The sequence below is a fragment of the Arachis duranensis genome, unplaced genomic scaffold (assembly GCF_000817695.3).
Source record: "Arachis duranensis cultivar V14167 unplaced genomic scaffold, aradu.V14167.gnm2.J7QH unplaced_Scaffold_232525, whole genome shotgun sequence".
Taxonomy (NCBI): domain Eukaryota; kingdom Viridiplantae; phylum Streptophyta; class Magnoliopsida; order Fabales; family Fabaceae; genus Arachis; species Arachis duranensis.
This window is the reverse complement of record NW_026264851.1, coordinates 1,501,818-1,517,308: the sequence shown is the minus strand read 5'-3', so window position 1 is coordinate 1,517,308 and position 15,491 is coordinate 1,501,818. Positions and strand designations below refer to the sequence as shown.

Here is a 15,491-nt window from a genome sequence, read left to right as displayed (position 1 = left end):
AATAATAATAATAATAATAATTATTATTATTATTATTATTATATATATATGAGCAAAAAAAGTCCAACTGTTTTAAAGTAAAATTTTCTTTTAATATTTGATTAAATGTTCTTGTATTTAGTACTTTTTTTGCACTTCCTCTTAGTTAAAAATATAATCATTATAATTTTTTAGTTATTATTGTTAGGGGTGTTTACAGATGGGATATGACTGAAATTTCGATCCAATCCGCACTAAACTTATTAGATCAAATTCGATATTTGCACTTTTTATGTTTGGATCAGATATTAAATATATCCATAAAATAAAAAATATTAAAAAATCTTATTTTTATAAAAAAGTCAATAATTTTTTTTGTTTAATTTTTTAAACATATTTACTTCTATCTAATTAGAGTGTGGATCCGATTCGATCCAATCCGATCATCTTATATGGATATGATCTAATCTATGAACACCCCTAACTACTACTATAGGTTTATTGTTGCAAAAGAATGCTTCTTTTATTATAAACCATTATTAGATCTTAATTACCATTAAAACAACTTAATTGTTAACAAAGAGATAATACTTATTGGTCTCTGAAATTATGTTCGTATTTCAATCCATAGTTGTAAAAACCGAACTGGATCGGCTAGTTCGACCGGAAAACTAGTGAACCGGTAAGAACCGATGCAAACCAGTCTAACCGAACTGGTCTGCTTGAAAAACTTTTTAAAATGTCTCCACAAGGTCTCGAATCAAGAACCTTGGAGCAAAAATAACTTCTACTTTCCACTTAGCCATTACACTTCTAAGTATTATATTTGACAAATATTAATTATATAGTATACATAAATATCTAATTTAATTTAATTTTTATTTTTTTATTTTTAAAATTAATTATATTTTAATTATATACCATTATTAATATAAATATAAATTTCACTAAAAATTTATTAATTTACTTGATCTATTTTATCGCTAGTATTGTGATTAAGGTTATTTATTTTGATGTTAGCGTTAAAATCTACTGATATTATAGTTAGATGATAGGCTTTATGAATTAATTATTTTTTTATTGTGTCAAAATAAGATACTATTGTAATATTAGAATTTTATGATTTTTTTTATATTAGTTATTTTTAGAAGTTGAGACTTGATTCTTCATAAAATGTTAGTGAAGATACGTATTTCAAATTTTAATTTTAAGTTTTTAACTATTTTATATTTTATATTTACGTGAGACCGATTTTATCGGTTCAACCAGTGATTTATCGGTTGAACCAATAAACCAGTGAACCAGTAGCTTGATCGGTTCGATCACTAGTTCGGTTCTAACAACTATGTTTCAATCTAATTTCAAAAATTTTGATTTACTCAATTTAGTCTCCCAACTTAATAGTTATGACTCACATTGGTTCCTAATCTTATTTTTGTCACTGTCTCACAAAATCGTTAACGACATGCTGAGATGGACTAACGACTATTACATTATACATTCTAGCAATTATTTGATGTGACAATTGAAATTTTTTTTACCTTATTTTTTTTCAACTAAACACTTAAAACCCTAATATGAGTCACGGATACCTAAGTTAAAAAATCAAACTAAGTAAATTGAAACTTTAAAAATCAGATTAAAACTCGAATATAACTTCAAAACAGAACTTTAATTTATATAGTGATTAATTTAAATGAGAATCAAATAAATCAAAATTCAACATAATTTTTATCAATGTTTTTAAATTTGAAATCTCTATACCAAAATTAACTAGGATTTTTCTTTAAATTAAAAATTTAATGAAATAGTGACTTTAATTATCTTAACCAATGTCCTAATTAATTATTTTTATGTCTTAAAAAAATTGTATACGAAAAGAAAATAATTAATTTGTCTACTTTAATAATGTTATTTTACTAAAATGAAAGAAACTATTTTTTAGAATTTTTTAATTGATATATTTTTTATGTAAATAATCTTTTAAAAAAATCTAATAATTAATTTATTACCTTTTTTGTTTTAGTCTAAATTAAATGTTTTTATTGTTTTTGAGAAAAAAAATTTGAAGAATTTAATAATATGTGATGAGGAACACCGAATAAATTATATAAAAACCAATTAAAACAAAACATGAAAACATCTTTAAAAAAAAGACGTTTTAAACGTCTTTATCTGAGTGGCCTCCTATACACAAATACATTGATAGCTGATTTTAGTGGTTGATTTTAGTGTACAAGTAACCATTTTGCATATTTAAACAAGGAATTGAATTGAGAAATCTATAAATCTAGCATCCTTCCTATAGATATATATGGACCCATTTCTCTTGGTACGATCGAGATTAAGGTTTTCTTCAAATATGTATACTTCGTGACAGTTTTCTTCAAATTAAATTTATTTAACATAAACTTTTATTCTGATGATTACTCGCGCAATTAAGGTTTGTCCTTCCGAATGACCAAAGGATAAGATTCAAAGTCCATCATCAAAGGCAAACGCCAAAACTATGAGAACCTGGAATCCTTGACAGGAACAAGGAATCTACATAGCATTTTGGGTTCCGTATTTTCTATTATTAGCCACAAATTACAATTGAAAGTTGCAAGCACTTTCATAAATTAAATTAATGGCAAGAGTTATGAGATATTGAGATACACATGCAATCCGAAAGTTTGGTGAAAAGATCGTGCAATAATACATGCAACATATCTAAAATGTGCAGTAACAAACCCGAATCAAAATGTGATCCTTGGTAGAGTACAAATTCACATTATTTAAGAACTACTAATTATTCTTTTTTATATATTATTTCCCTTTTTGATTATTTTGTGGTGACAAATAAATATAGAAAAAATATATTTCTTTTTCTATAATATATAAAGATTACACCTCACCTTATTTTGGTAGGTAGTTTGATGAAGCTATGTTAATTGTTGCTCAACGCCAAATAGCACCCACAAATTTTTCTGAGGACCACACATTCGATATGTGGTTTTTTCCATTTTCCATTTTCTTTTCTAATGGTATATATAAATCGAAATGTGTAAATTAAATTACATGTGCAATATTTTTAGTTCCGTAGCAATAATGTGCACCTTTTCTAAATATTTTTCTAATTTCTAAAAAAAATATTTGGATGTATTTAATATATTGAGATATAAAATATATTCAAACATTTCAGAATTTGAAAATGAAGATAATTTGAAGTTATTGTTGGTGGAGAATATATCATCATTGTTTTTAGAGTGAACATCTAAATTAGTTTTTAAGTAATTTTAGGAAAGACATTTTGTCTCCAATAAATTTTTATTACTCTAAAAATTTTGAAAAAAAAATCTCGTTAGGCATATTATTTCTCATTCTTTACTTTTAACAAAATTTTTAATTACATGTCAGACAAAGATGTTTCTAACAAATTTTATTACGAGATAATTAAATAGTCTTCATAAAATTTTATTATAAAATATAAATTACCTCTTCTGAAATAAAGAAAAGATCAGTCTAATAAAAATAATTATTAATAACTTTTACATAGTAAAAAATTAAAATTTATTGGGAAAGAATTGTATTTGTGAGATCTAAAATCTTTAAAAGCTAATTTTGGTGTTTACTCTTGTTTTAATGAAACCAAATTAATAAATTAAAAAAGAGATAATTAATATTAAGTGAAAATTCAGGTACAGTTAATTTCATGTGAAGTTGATAACTAGGAGCCGTTAAATAATTTGACTGATTTGACTAAATTTTTATCTAACGACTTTCGACTATCAACTTCACGTGAAGTCGACTGCACCTGAATTTTCACCTCCATATTGATAGTATCTCAAATTCGATTTGGAAAAGGCAAAATAGAGATTTAATCATTTAACATCAAAACTAATGTTTAAAATAACAAAAATGCTCATGTGCACTAAAAATTATTGATCAAATTAATTATTATGTATTTATATATATTTATATGTTTTGATTTATATATTTTTTAATTAAATAATCAGTCATCGCTCATCAAAATATATGACATATAGTAGAAAATTAAACTTGCAATAACAAAATCATTAAACTTGTTTATAGTAATATAGTAAAATAATAAAATTTTAAACTAATGTTGTTGAAGAATATATATCATCATTGTTTTTAATTAAACCAAATTAAAGAAGATGGAAATTAAAAGAAACTAAACGACAAAATTAATATCAATATCTGACAATTGATTTTGAAGCGACAACACTTAATATAAAGGTAGTTGTTATGATTGAGCCTTTAATATAATGGTAGTTGTTGTGATGCCTAAAAGTTGGATGTTTAATTATTATAAAAAAATAATTATTTAATATTTATTTTAAAATATAAAAATAAATAAATTTTATAGTAAATGTTATAGTGTCTAAAAAATTGTGTTTACTTATTAAAAAAATTAAAAATTAAAAATTAATATTTAATTTAAAAAATATAAAAATAAATCATTTTTAAAAAATTAAAATTTTCTAAAAAAATAAGTTAAATAAAATTTAGACATCAATTCATAAACATTATAGAATTGATCAAATTCTATTCCCAAAATAATGAAAGACCTTGTTGTTTTCGTACTTTTTCTTGAGTTGATGGATGACTTATGAGGCCTATAAATAAATGGCGGAGTAGGCTCACCTCACACATTGCAAAAATAAAACGTGTTATTAACTTATATAATATCATAGTGTTAGTGAGAACGTGATATATAATAGTTGATAACTCGATAACAATGGCAAGTGAGTTGATATCTCTGCCCTACGCCCTATCAACCACACAAAGGGTAGTAGTAGTAGTAAAACATAGGAACCACTTTGGACGCAAAACAGTTACTCATGCCACTGCAAAAATACATTTCATCTGTGGCTCCACCAAAAAGGATGATGGCCAGTTAATTGGAAGGCGTTCAGCTAATTACCAGCCCAATCTATGGACGTATGAATTTCTTCATCATCAGTCCCACCACAATCATCACGTGGTAGGTAACTAACTAATTAACTAACTACCAAAATTCTGAAATGTGCATATAATTCATCTTCTGGTCGTGTATTTTTTTTCCCATCAACATGGTAACAGAAATGGTCGAATAATCACCTTGAATGATTAGCTCTCCCTTAGCTTGTATCTTCGTATTCAATTCATATTCCTGTTTTCTCTCGTTGTTTCTTTTAAGTAGTTAGAAAAGTCTCAACACCAAAATAATCATATTCTTTTTTTATCTCACTCTCATATATTATTCTACACACAACATTCTGTTCCGTATTATGAGCTCTAATACGGCACTTTTGGACACCACATGCCTGGTAGGAATGTTCATAAGCCGAAAATATACGTCCAGTCTATTTTTTAGATTTTAATTTAATTCTAAACTCAATAAAATTTAAATATTTTTATGCTATAATTATATCCGATCTAAACTCGGTAAAAATTGAATATTTAAAGTTTTAATAGTAATTTATAAAAAAATTTATTTAGAAAGAAATTTATCTATAATGCACTTATTTATTTATAAAAAAAAATTTCTTATCAAAAAGTTGATTTGAATTTGTTTTTGTCTATAAATTCTAATTTGATACTTTTTTATCTATTTTCTAATTCAATAAATATGATTAAAAATAAAATAATAAATTTATAATTAATATAATATAATATATATCAAAATTAATTTAAAACATATATATCTTTTTTAGTTCTCTTAAAATGTACCTAGATCTAGATCGAATCTATTTTTAAAATTTTATCCAATATTAAATTCAATAAAATTATAATAAATTAATCTTTAAAATATTTGACCGGGGCAAGTGGACCATATGCACCCGTACATGCCGGTGGTACATGATACTAGAGATACATAGCAATAATAGATAATATTCCTAAGCATAGGTGTATCATACACGTAGGATGAGAATACGGATAAAAATCATTCTTTGAAGATGAAGAGGGGGGTAGAAAAAGATATCTGTATGTAGGAGAATTTTAAAGTAAGAATGAGACGACTACATAGTTAATATAATATATATAGTTCATTGAACTGACCATCTCTGTGCAAATTCCATATAAAACTATATTTTCTCGTAAAAATCAGAAATGAAGAGGAGTATTTTCCGGTTATAGAAAATGAAGATGGAAATGGAAAAAAAAAAATCAGGACGTAGGATTGAGAGTGAAGGATATAATTAATAAATAAAAAATATTTTACATAAAATATCTAAATATCAAATTAATTTTACTATTTTGGTAAAAAAACACTTAAAAAAATCTTTTTTAAGAAATCACCCCATATACTCAAATTTTTAACCGTATGGATGAAACCTTTTTTCATTAAATTTTAAAGTAAGAATGAGACGACTACATAGTTAATTTTTAATGTAGTTTTCATTGAACTGACCATCTCTGTGCAAATTCCATATAAAACTATATTTTCTCGTAAAAATCAGAAATGAAGAGGAGTATTTTCCGGTTATAGAAAATGAAGATGGAAATGGAAAAAAAAAAATCAGGACGTAGGATTGAGAGTGAAGGATTATCTTCCATACATGCTCCTCTATATTATCATCGCCATATGAGACACAACAATTCGTTTGTGAAAATTATTATTCAATTATAATTAGGAAAATTGATGGAAGGTTCTTTGAAATATAATATTAATAATATATACATTACAAGGAAAATATATTTTTCACAACCTCTAAAAATATTATTTTAATAGAATGCCTTTGACAATCGCTAGTTGTAAAATTTTTATTAGAAAGTATTTTCCACGGTTATTCGTTACCCCCAAAAAAACCATAAATTAATCATGCTTAAACGCATTTTTTTAACCGTATGGATGAAACCTTTTTTCATTAAATTTTTAATGTGGGTTTTAGTTTCTATGTATCTAAAAATATTTTTTTTTTCAAAAGTAGATATATATTATATTAATTTTTAATAATTTGTTCAAAAAAAATAACAACATATTATTATTATTATTATTATTATTATTATTTTAAAAGACAAAACCCTTACTTTTATGTTTTGTCATACTCCCATAATAAATAAATTAAATTTGAAAAAATGTACTATTTATAAGTAACCATTGCAGATAGATTATTATGTAAGACAAAATATTACTTTTGTCCTAAACATTTAAATAAGTATTAATGTTGTCCTTATTTTTCTTTTCATCATATTTTTGTCCCAAAATTTTCAAAAGTAACCAAAAGTTATTCCCACTCTTAAGTCTTAATTAATCTCATAGAAAAACAAATAGAGGACGTATATTTTTAAAAAAAAATTTTCAATAATGTAGTAACGAAAAACATGATCTTATATATATAGGAGTTTGATGATTTGGAGTGAAGAAGAAAACCATAATATTTTATAAGTTAATTATATTTTTATTTTTTTTTTGTTTTAAACTTGAATTTGTTACTTTTAACTATTTTTAACATTTATTCACATAATAAGATAGAGAGTTGATATATAATTTTTTAAAAAAATATTTTTGATTATATATAATTTATAAAAAAATTAATTTTAAGAGTTGAACCAATGGTTTTTTTATTTTAATATAATATGCTTTGAAATGTATCATATTATGAGTAAGGTGAAAACTAAGGTGAAGTCGACTTCACGTGAAGTTGATATCTGAGAGCCGTTTATCATTTAATGACTTTCAGATATTAACTTCACGTAAAATTGACTGCACTTGAATTTTCACCGATTTTATAAAATGAAGTAAGACACAATAGAAAAAGTATTTGAAATAACTTCACAGGTCAATTTTAAAATGACAAATAAAAATATCTGTAAAGGATTGTGATACTAAAGTCAATAAGAGTTTTAACAAGTTATATATACAATAGATTAAAAATATCTTAATTTAATGAGATATTTACGGAACAAAAAAAACAATGCTTAATTATCACTTATAAATCTCTTTCTGTAAATAATGAATATTCTTTTTTCTTATTGCATAGATAGTTAATCCATGTTGTGTAGATATTTTCATGTAGATAATACTTAAAAAAGTAGTAGAAAAAATCAATGACTTATTCTTCAAATCGGATCAAACACATCTTGGTTTTTATATTCCGAAAAAATTGAGTAGATTAACTCGTATAACTTGTAAATCTCTTTTAATTTAAACTGACTTTATTGAATCTATATTAAGAATTGACCAACTCATTTTAGATCATGACCTTAATCATTTGGGCTATGACATGAACACTTACCTCTTATCGAATAATTTTAAATTTATTATTATTCATATTTAATTTATAAAAAATAGAGCTAGATAGAAAAAAAAAGTATAAATAATCAATAATATTTTTGAATAATATATAAATAATATGAATTAATAGAATTAAAAAAATAAATTAATTTTAAATTTAATTAATAATATTAAATTAATAATTATTCATGTTGTTCAAGATAGTCATTGTTTACCTCTCTAAAGTTAAAAAGAACGAGAATAATTGGAAATTTTGACACGGTGCAGGTTGAAAGAATTGAAGAAAGGGCAAAAAAGCTAGAGGAGAAGGTGCGATACATAATGATGAATAGTTCAGACATGGAGCCACTGAGCTTGCTTGAATTCATTGACGACCTTCATCGGTTGGGCCTCTCCTACAAGTTCCCAAACCACATCAACTCTGCTCTTTCCCGCATTCATTCTTCACAACATATGCTTCATCATACACAGAAAACACTACATGCTACTGCTCTCCTCTTCAGAATTCTCAGACAACATTCCTTTCACGTCTCCCAAGGTGTATAAAACTAAACACATCTTCACAACTCCTTTAGAAATTAGCAAACTCTATCAATCATCTCAGTTTATTTTTACTACTACGATGATTTTGTGAGGTGCAGATGTATTTGAAAGTTTCAACGATGATGAGGGAAACTTGAAGGCTGAAATTGGCAATGATGTGCAAGGAATGTTAACTTTGTACGAGGCATCACACCTTAATTTTGACGGAGAAAATCTATGTGAGAAGGCAAGGGCATTTTCGGCAACAAATATGATGAACATAATAACAAATGAGGGGACAGAGAACAAAGTAAAAGAAAGCGTTAGAAGAGTGTTGGAGGGGCTTCCTTCTCACCATAGCCCTTACAGAATAGAGGCAAGGGGATACATTGACACATATCATAAAAATGAACCACACAATCAATTGCTATTAGAGCTTGCTAAGCTTGACTTTAACATGCTTCAGTCATTACATCAACAAGAGTTACAACAGATGGCAAGGTCAGATGAATAATTTTTTTTTTTTTAAGTTTAAGTCGATAAATAAAAATAAATAATGAAATTATTTGTTTTAGAAATCTAGATTAATAAAAAAATATATATGAATAATTATATTTTTACTATGACCATCGAATAAGATTTTTTTTGGGTTTGTACATTTATCTGTTTTATAGTAAAAGAATTTTTTTTACCTGAATGTTACTAGCTAGACCAACTCAATGTTTCACATTTATAGATGGTGGAGGGACATAGGCCTCGCTAGCAAGCTGAGCTTTGCTCGAGATAGGTTAACAGAATCCTTCTTTTGGTCATTGGGAATAGTCTCACATCCGAATTTCTCTTATTGTCGTAAAGAACTTACTAAGGTGGCAGCTTTAGTCACCGTTCTTGATGATGTCTACGATGTTCATGGTACTTTGGATGAATTGGAACTCTTCACGGATGCTGTTGAGAGGTTACTTTATTATATTAATTAGTAGTATATTTTTTTAATAATAACTTAGTGCGGCAAAATTTAATTATAATAATTATATGCATGCTTTTATATCAGATGGGATGTAAATGCAATTAACGATCTCCCAGACTACATGACATTGTGCTTCTTAGCACTCTATAACACTGTCAACGAGATTGCTTTTGACATCTTTAAAGATCATGCCTTCAAGTGTCTTCCCCATCTCAAAAAAGCTGTATGCCTTCAAGTCTTATATATTAACTCTTAATTAGATGCCTAAATTAATGTTTTCACTATTGTCTACAAAATTATTATGAGGATTCATAAATTGATTGATATGACTATACTCTATACTATGATATCAGTGGTGTGATTTGTGCAAATCGTTTCTACAAGAAGCAAAATGGTCCAACAACAAAGTTGTACCAAGATTGAAGGAGTATTTGGAAAATGGTTTAGTGTCGTGCTCAGGCGGGATTTGTCTTATTCACTCCTTCTTCTTACTCAACCAAGAAACATCAGAGCAAGCACTTCATTCCTTAATCAACTACCACGAACTCTTGCGTTCTTCGTCCACCATTTTCAGGATTAGCAACGATTTGGCCACCTCAGCGGTATTTTAATTATTCCCTACTGCTAATCAATTAAGAATTATATGAATTCATATTTATTTCTTGCACATTTTCTATGCTTAAAAAAAATGCTTACATTATTATAAAAATGCAGGAAGAGATGGAGTGCGGTGAAACTGCGAATTCAATGACGTGCTACATGAATGAAACGGGTGACTCCGAAGAGGACGCACGAAGGTACTTGAGAAGTGTGATTGACGAAGCATGGAAGAATATGAACAGATGCCTAGTGATGGATTCTACATTCGACAAATCCTTCATAGAAGTAGTCTGGGTTCGTGGTAAAGAATCATACAAATACTCAATCATAGCAAAACAACTTATTTATAGGAAAGTGAATAATATCTCTGATTTCCTTTTCTTCCAATTTGCTAGTTGCAACGCGTCTAAGAAGGGAATTTGGATGACAAATCCAGGTCTCGCTTCCTCGTTTAGTTTTCAGTTTCAAAGGCAAATGGCTAGGCTGGTTAAGCATAGGCCTTGCATAATAAGCTATACTAAAAATGTTATAAGATTATCAGAATTTATTATTTTTTTGTCATTAATATTATTTTATATAATCTAACAATATATTTTATTATATATTTTTAAATATTGATGGTCAAAAATAATAAAAATCTAATAGTTTCCTAGCATTTATCAAAGCTATATATAGTTGGGACTTGTTGTTGATAGCTCAAATGTAGTTTCTTAATAAAAGATTAACAGGGAGCTAGGAAGAATTTAAAAATAATTTGCACTGTAACATGTGGTTAATATATTATTGGAGGAACTTTTACGCAAGCGTCGATATGTCCGAGTGGTTAAGGAGACAGACTCGAAATCTGTTAGGCTTTGCCTGCGCAGGTTCGAATCCTGCTGTCGACGAATTTTTCCTTCACTTATTTAACGCGCGCTTGTAGACTCCAAGAGAAGTAAGGAACATCATCAATTTATAGACTTAGGAAAATATCATCCGACCTTAGCTCAGTTGGTAGAGCGGAGGACTGTAGTGGTTCACCCAGTAATCCTTAGGTCGCTGGTTCGAATCCGGCAGGTCGGAATCTGTTTTTTTTATATTAACTCTTTTTGTGGTCTCACGAAGACATGAACCAAGCAATTTGCTTTCCAGTACTAATAATTAATAAACACAAACAAAATTAACAAAATCACGGTCCCATCTGGACCCATTACTGCCATGGGTTCGTCAATTTGCCTCCATGACTCATCATTATCACCAATACAACTCCGAATATAGTTGTTTGGCCTTAGCCTGTGACTCTTCATACTGAAGAAGACTACTCATAAAATTAAATTTAACTTTCTGTGTGGTCCTTTTTGTACTTATCTATACTCTCATGCACAACACATAACAGCCTAACTAACTACTCATCAAAAATAAAAATGTGTTATATTCATTGGTACCTCTTGAAAAATTCTTCTCATTGAGAGGAACTAACAGTAAGTTTTTGAATCAGCCATTAAATGCAACAAAACTATGATATTATATATTGAGGTACGTTACCTTAAATGCTAACACATTTGTTATTTTTTGTTTTGATACAAAGTTTGCTAATCCGAAATGCTTAGTTTATTATTAGAACTGAGTATATAATAAGACAGATTTTTTTTTTCTCTTCATAGTTCATACAACCTACCCGTACTTAAGGCTGTGATAATAGAAATGAATATTAAAGCTGCATAAAAAAAAAAAACAATAATACAAAGAAGAGACAATTTTTTAATTTGTCTCATACAAAGTACATTGTACACATATCTCCTTTTTACCTTTCATGTGATCCAATGTATTTGAGCTTCATTACAAATCTAGGCACACGAAAAACAATTCTTAAAATGCAGCCGTTTTTTTCTTTTCTCTTCTTCTTCCTTCTTGTCATAATAATTTCAGTATCAATTTGCAGCCTTTTTTTTTACTTTCACAAAGTGATGAAAAATCGTCTGCCACACTCCATGGACCATTGTGGCATGCATAACCCATATCCCCTCGTAGGCCCAAATTAACTTTGGAATCTTGTGATCATGTGTTATGTATGTTGACGTGTCCAGTATAACACGTAACTCATTTTTCTTGTTACTCATCACATTTGATACCTAAACTAAGACATAAACACAATCATAGAGATGTCAGATGTGTTTGCATGCATGTATATCTGTCAAATATCATATACTCATCACTTTATCGCCACAATTTGGTATATAATTCTAAATTACATTTAATTTTGTGACAATAAAATAATGAATATAAGAAAAATGAGTCATACTATGAGTTGTTTTATGCCATAGTTGCATCGAAACCAATAGGATCCCTGGTTTCACTGGGGACCCAAGCAGTGGCATAGACACAGCTGTTTCCTTTCCATGTGAGAACCAACATTCCTTCTTCCCTCTTCATCCCCCATCCACTAGCATGCTCATCAAGCAAACCCTTAACTTCCATAACCGTTTCATCACAAAATGGGAGGCTCAAGTAACCAGCATTCTTCATTCTCTGGCACATCTGCATCCCTGACTCCAACCTCTCTATCCTATGATGCCCTTCATATCCTATGATGTTCTCAATCTTCTGTCCAATGTCGGATTCGAACTCTGTCCTCTGGCAACTGTCCTTAGGCAAGAAAGTCTCCAATGCATCAAAGGGTATCCAGAGATGGTTGAAACATGTTGCAATTCTTGATGTGAGGCTTGGTGAACTAAGATCACAATCCTCATCCACCAAAACCACAATCTGAGGGTTAAGACCTTTAACTAAACTCAAAAAAGCATCACGGAGAGAAAGGCAACGTTGGTTTCCCTTTCTATCATCAGACAAATAACGAAGCCAATTTTGACAATTTATGACCAAAGCCTCATCATCCCTAAGGTTTAGCACACTAGGATTCAACAGACTCAGCAATGACTCAACATGAAAACTAGTTGATTCATTGCTTAATTCAGAATTATTAGGTGCTAATAAGGGACCTAAATTGTTCCCTATGACATTGAATTCAAAAGGGACATCCTTAAACTTTGCGAAATTCGCCAACCGAAGGCCAACCTCATGAGTTGATACATTCACCAATGGAGGCACCGGTGGCCTAAAAGATGGGACAGTGATTCTAAGTGAAGGAGGACCTTCAGGGCTTTTGGCCAATGCATCAATGAAAGTAGGCCATTGCATACAATGAGTGATGCTAAAGTCTAAGATATGTACCCTTTGGAACCCTAAAATTGCTTTGAAAATCTCATTATTTGAAGCACAAAACCCAAACCTGTGCCATGGAATGAGATCCACGTATCCTGCTAGCTCGGTAACCGTCATCAACCTCCTCTGAATGTTGTTGCTACTCCCCTTGAAACTCAAGGCTGTAGGGCAAATCCTTGAAGCCCTAGAGATCAGTGCCCTGAGGAACCATGATGTGAGCCTTTGATTTGTGTCACCGGTTGGTGAAGCAACGTTGTTGAGGACCCACATCACTTGTTGTGCCAAGGTTACATCGTTGCTCTCCAAGGCGCTTGCGCAGTGGAGAAGAAGCTTCTCGATGCACGCGCCGTCGAGGCTTCCGAGACATCCTTTGAGTGCTCCGGTGAGTGAACTGTGTGGTGCTGTGTTGAAGAGGCTGTGGTTTTGGAAGGAGATAGAGGATGCTCCTTTTAGCTCAGCTTTCATGCTATGCATTACGTGCATGAGGATCCTCTTTAATTTCTTCTATATGAAGTAGCTAGATCCAAGAAGAAGATGAAGTTAGATGAAAAAGGTTTAGGCTTTCTAGCTTGAATTGTTTCAACTTTGAAAGCTAATTAGGGTTTGGAATATTTGGTGTAACTATTCATTAATGAGTTATGTGTATACTGTAGATAGGTTGAAGGTTTGAGAGATGGTTGTTACTTTTATGTGAATGTATCTTTAAGCATTATATATATAGAGGGAAGAGAAATGGTGTGGTCTAATTATTATTGTGAACCTAAGGGCCTAATGGATAGAGTACAATAATTTCTATGGCTCTAACCGAAGCCATGTATGTATGATTTTAAAACCATTTCACAGGGATCGAGCTCAAAATTTTAAAAAATTTTGATATTATATTATAATATTATTTTTTTAAAAATTTAAACTAATAAAATAAGACACATAATAATTATATTTTTAATATTAGTTATAAAATAAATACTAGAAAATTATATAAATTTATTATTTTTTATTATTAGTTAGTCATTAATATTTAAAAATATAAAATAAAATATATTATTGAATTACTAGATTAAAGGAATTGAATTGATTACTAAGTCATGGCAAAAAATAATAAATTCTGATAATCTCTATTATTTTTTATAGTTATAATTTAGAACTATAAATTCAACTTATAGTTAAGTTAGTACAAATCCACCAACTAATACTAAGCAAGTTCTAGTTGGTGAAGTGGTGATCATGTAACAAATAGAATTTGGCGGCTTGTTCTGTTGATCGATTTGTTTATATTAGCTTTGAGTTGTTTTGTTGTAATGATTATTTAGATTATGAATTAAATTAAAACCTAAGGGTAGCGAATAGGTTAAAAAAGGTGTACTAGCCGGCCCACTCTTGTCGAATACGTTTTCATGGAATAACTATTTAAAACAAGATCCCAAATATATGTTTACTTGTACAAATCCGATTTTCCTTTGCCTTCACTTCCATGTTCTTACATGATAGCAATATTTTTAAAAATTAAACTGAGTTATTATGTAATGTGAAGCCAAAACTAAAGACAAACCAGAACTCTTCCTACAAGAACATATTATTTCGGTCATTTTTTTGCACAGTTCTTTCTCCTGTTTTTTCCATTTTCAAATAGGCAATTCCCTGTTCAACCCTCTTTCTTCTTGTTTAAATAGACATCCACTTGTGATATTGAGTCAATTAAGAACTCTTAATTAGACATGCACACGTACGTACGTATTCTCTAATTTTGTTGTCTTATATATATAGAATGCATTGATTAATCAATATTTCTATATATGGTCGTTTCACATGACTAATGTCTAATAATATAAAGAAATTAGAGATAACTAATGTCTAATAATATAATCCTGGGAGCGTTGTGGATGGATATTAATTAATATAGAGTTATCATCAGGATTCATAAGATTAAGCTGTTTAGGTGCGTATGATAGCTAGGAATTATCAAGATTGACACGTGGAAAGAAAAAGATGAAGATT

The 15,491-nt window shown here is 29.0% G+C and overlaps 3 protein-coding genes and 2 non-coding genes across 6 annotated transcripts in view; 4 read left to right on the top strand and 1 right to left on the bottom strand.

Moving 5' to 3' along the window:
• LOC127744051 (isoprene synthase, chloroplastic-like) overlaps positions 1-10,832 on the top strand; it is a gene marked incomplete in the record, with an annotated part of 17,078 nt that extends 6,246 nt beyond the window's left edge. The window contains 1 exon segment of the mRNA XM_052256321.1: positions 10,587-10,832.
• Positions 4,651-8,912, top strand: LOC127744052 (isoprene synthase, chloroplastic-like). Its single transcript, XM_052256322.1, has 2 exons — positions 4,651-4,969; positions 8,474-8,912. The coding sequence occupies exons 1-2, from the start codon at positions 4,724-4,726 to the stop codon at positions 8,750-8,752; spliced, it is 525 nt and encodes a 174-aa protein (XP_052112282.1). The 5' UTR covers positions 4,651-4,723; the 3' UTR covers positions 8,753-8,912.
• A 268-nt stretch (positions 10,833-11,100) lies between the features above and the next one.
• On the top strand, positions 11,101-11,182 carry TRNAS-CGA (transfer RNA serine (anticodon CGA)). Its single transcript has one exon. It is a non-coding gene; the product is annotated as a tRNA-Ser (tRNA).
• Positions 11,183-11,270: 88 nt separating this feature from the next.
• Positions 11,271-11,357, top strand: TRNAY-GUA (transfer RNA tyrosine (anticodon GUA)). The gene is given in 2 exon segments: positions 11,271-11,307; positions 11,322-11,357. It is a non-coding gene; the product is annotated as a tRNA-Tyr (tRNA).
• Positions 11,358-11,888: 531 nt separating this feature from the next.
• Positions 11,889-14,206, bottom strand: LOC127744053 (scarecrow-like protein 32). Of its 2 annotated transcripts, none has more exons than XM_052256323.1 (2): positions 12,577-14,206; positions 11,889-12,411 (listed from the first exon to the last, which is right to left on the bottom strand). In XM_052256323.1, exon 1 carries the CDS (start codon positions 13,977-13,979, stop codon positions 12,588-12,590), a length of 1,392 nt encoding a protein of 463 aa, XP_052112283.1. In that variant the 5' UTR covers positions 13,980-14,206; the 3' UTR covers positions 11,889-12,411; positions 12,577-12,587. The 2 variants fall into 2 exon arrangements, with proteins under 2 accessions (XP_052112283.1, XP_052112284.1); XM_052256324.1 differs by having other exon boundaries at positions 11,889-12,406.
• Between the last annotated feature and the right edge of the window lie 1,285 nt (positions 14,207-15,491).

What these genes read in the sequence shown, in the direction of transcription:
- LOC127744052 (XM_052256322.1), top strand. Translation starts at nt 4,724, where the DNA reads ATGGCAAGTGAGTTGATATCTCTGCCCTACGCCCTATCAACCACACAA. An exon ending in CCCACCACAATCATCACGTG is followed by an intron (nt 4,970 to 8,473) that starts GTAGGTAACTAA and finishes GACACGGTGCAG; the next exon opens with GTTGAAAGAATTGAAGAAAG.
- LOC127744053 (XM_052256323.1), bottom strand. Translation starts at nt 13,979, where the DNA reads ATGCACGTAATGCATAGCATGAAAGCTGAGCTAAAAGGAGCATCCTCT.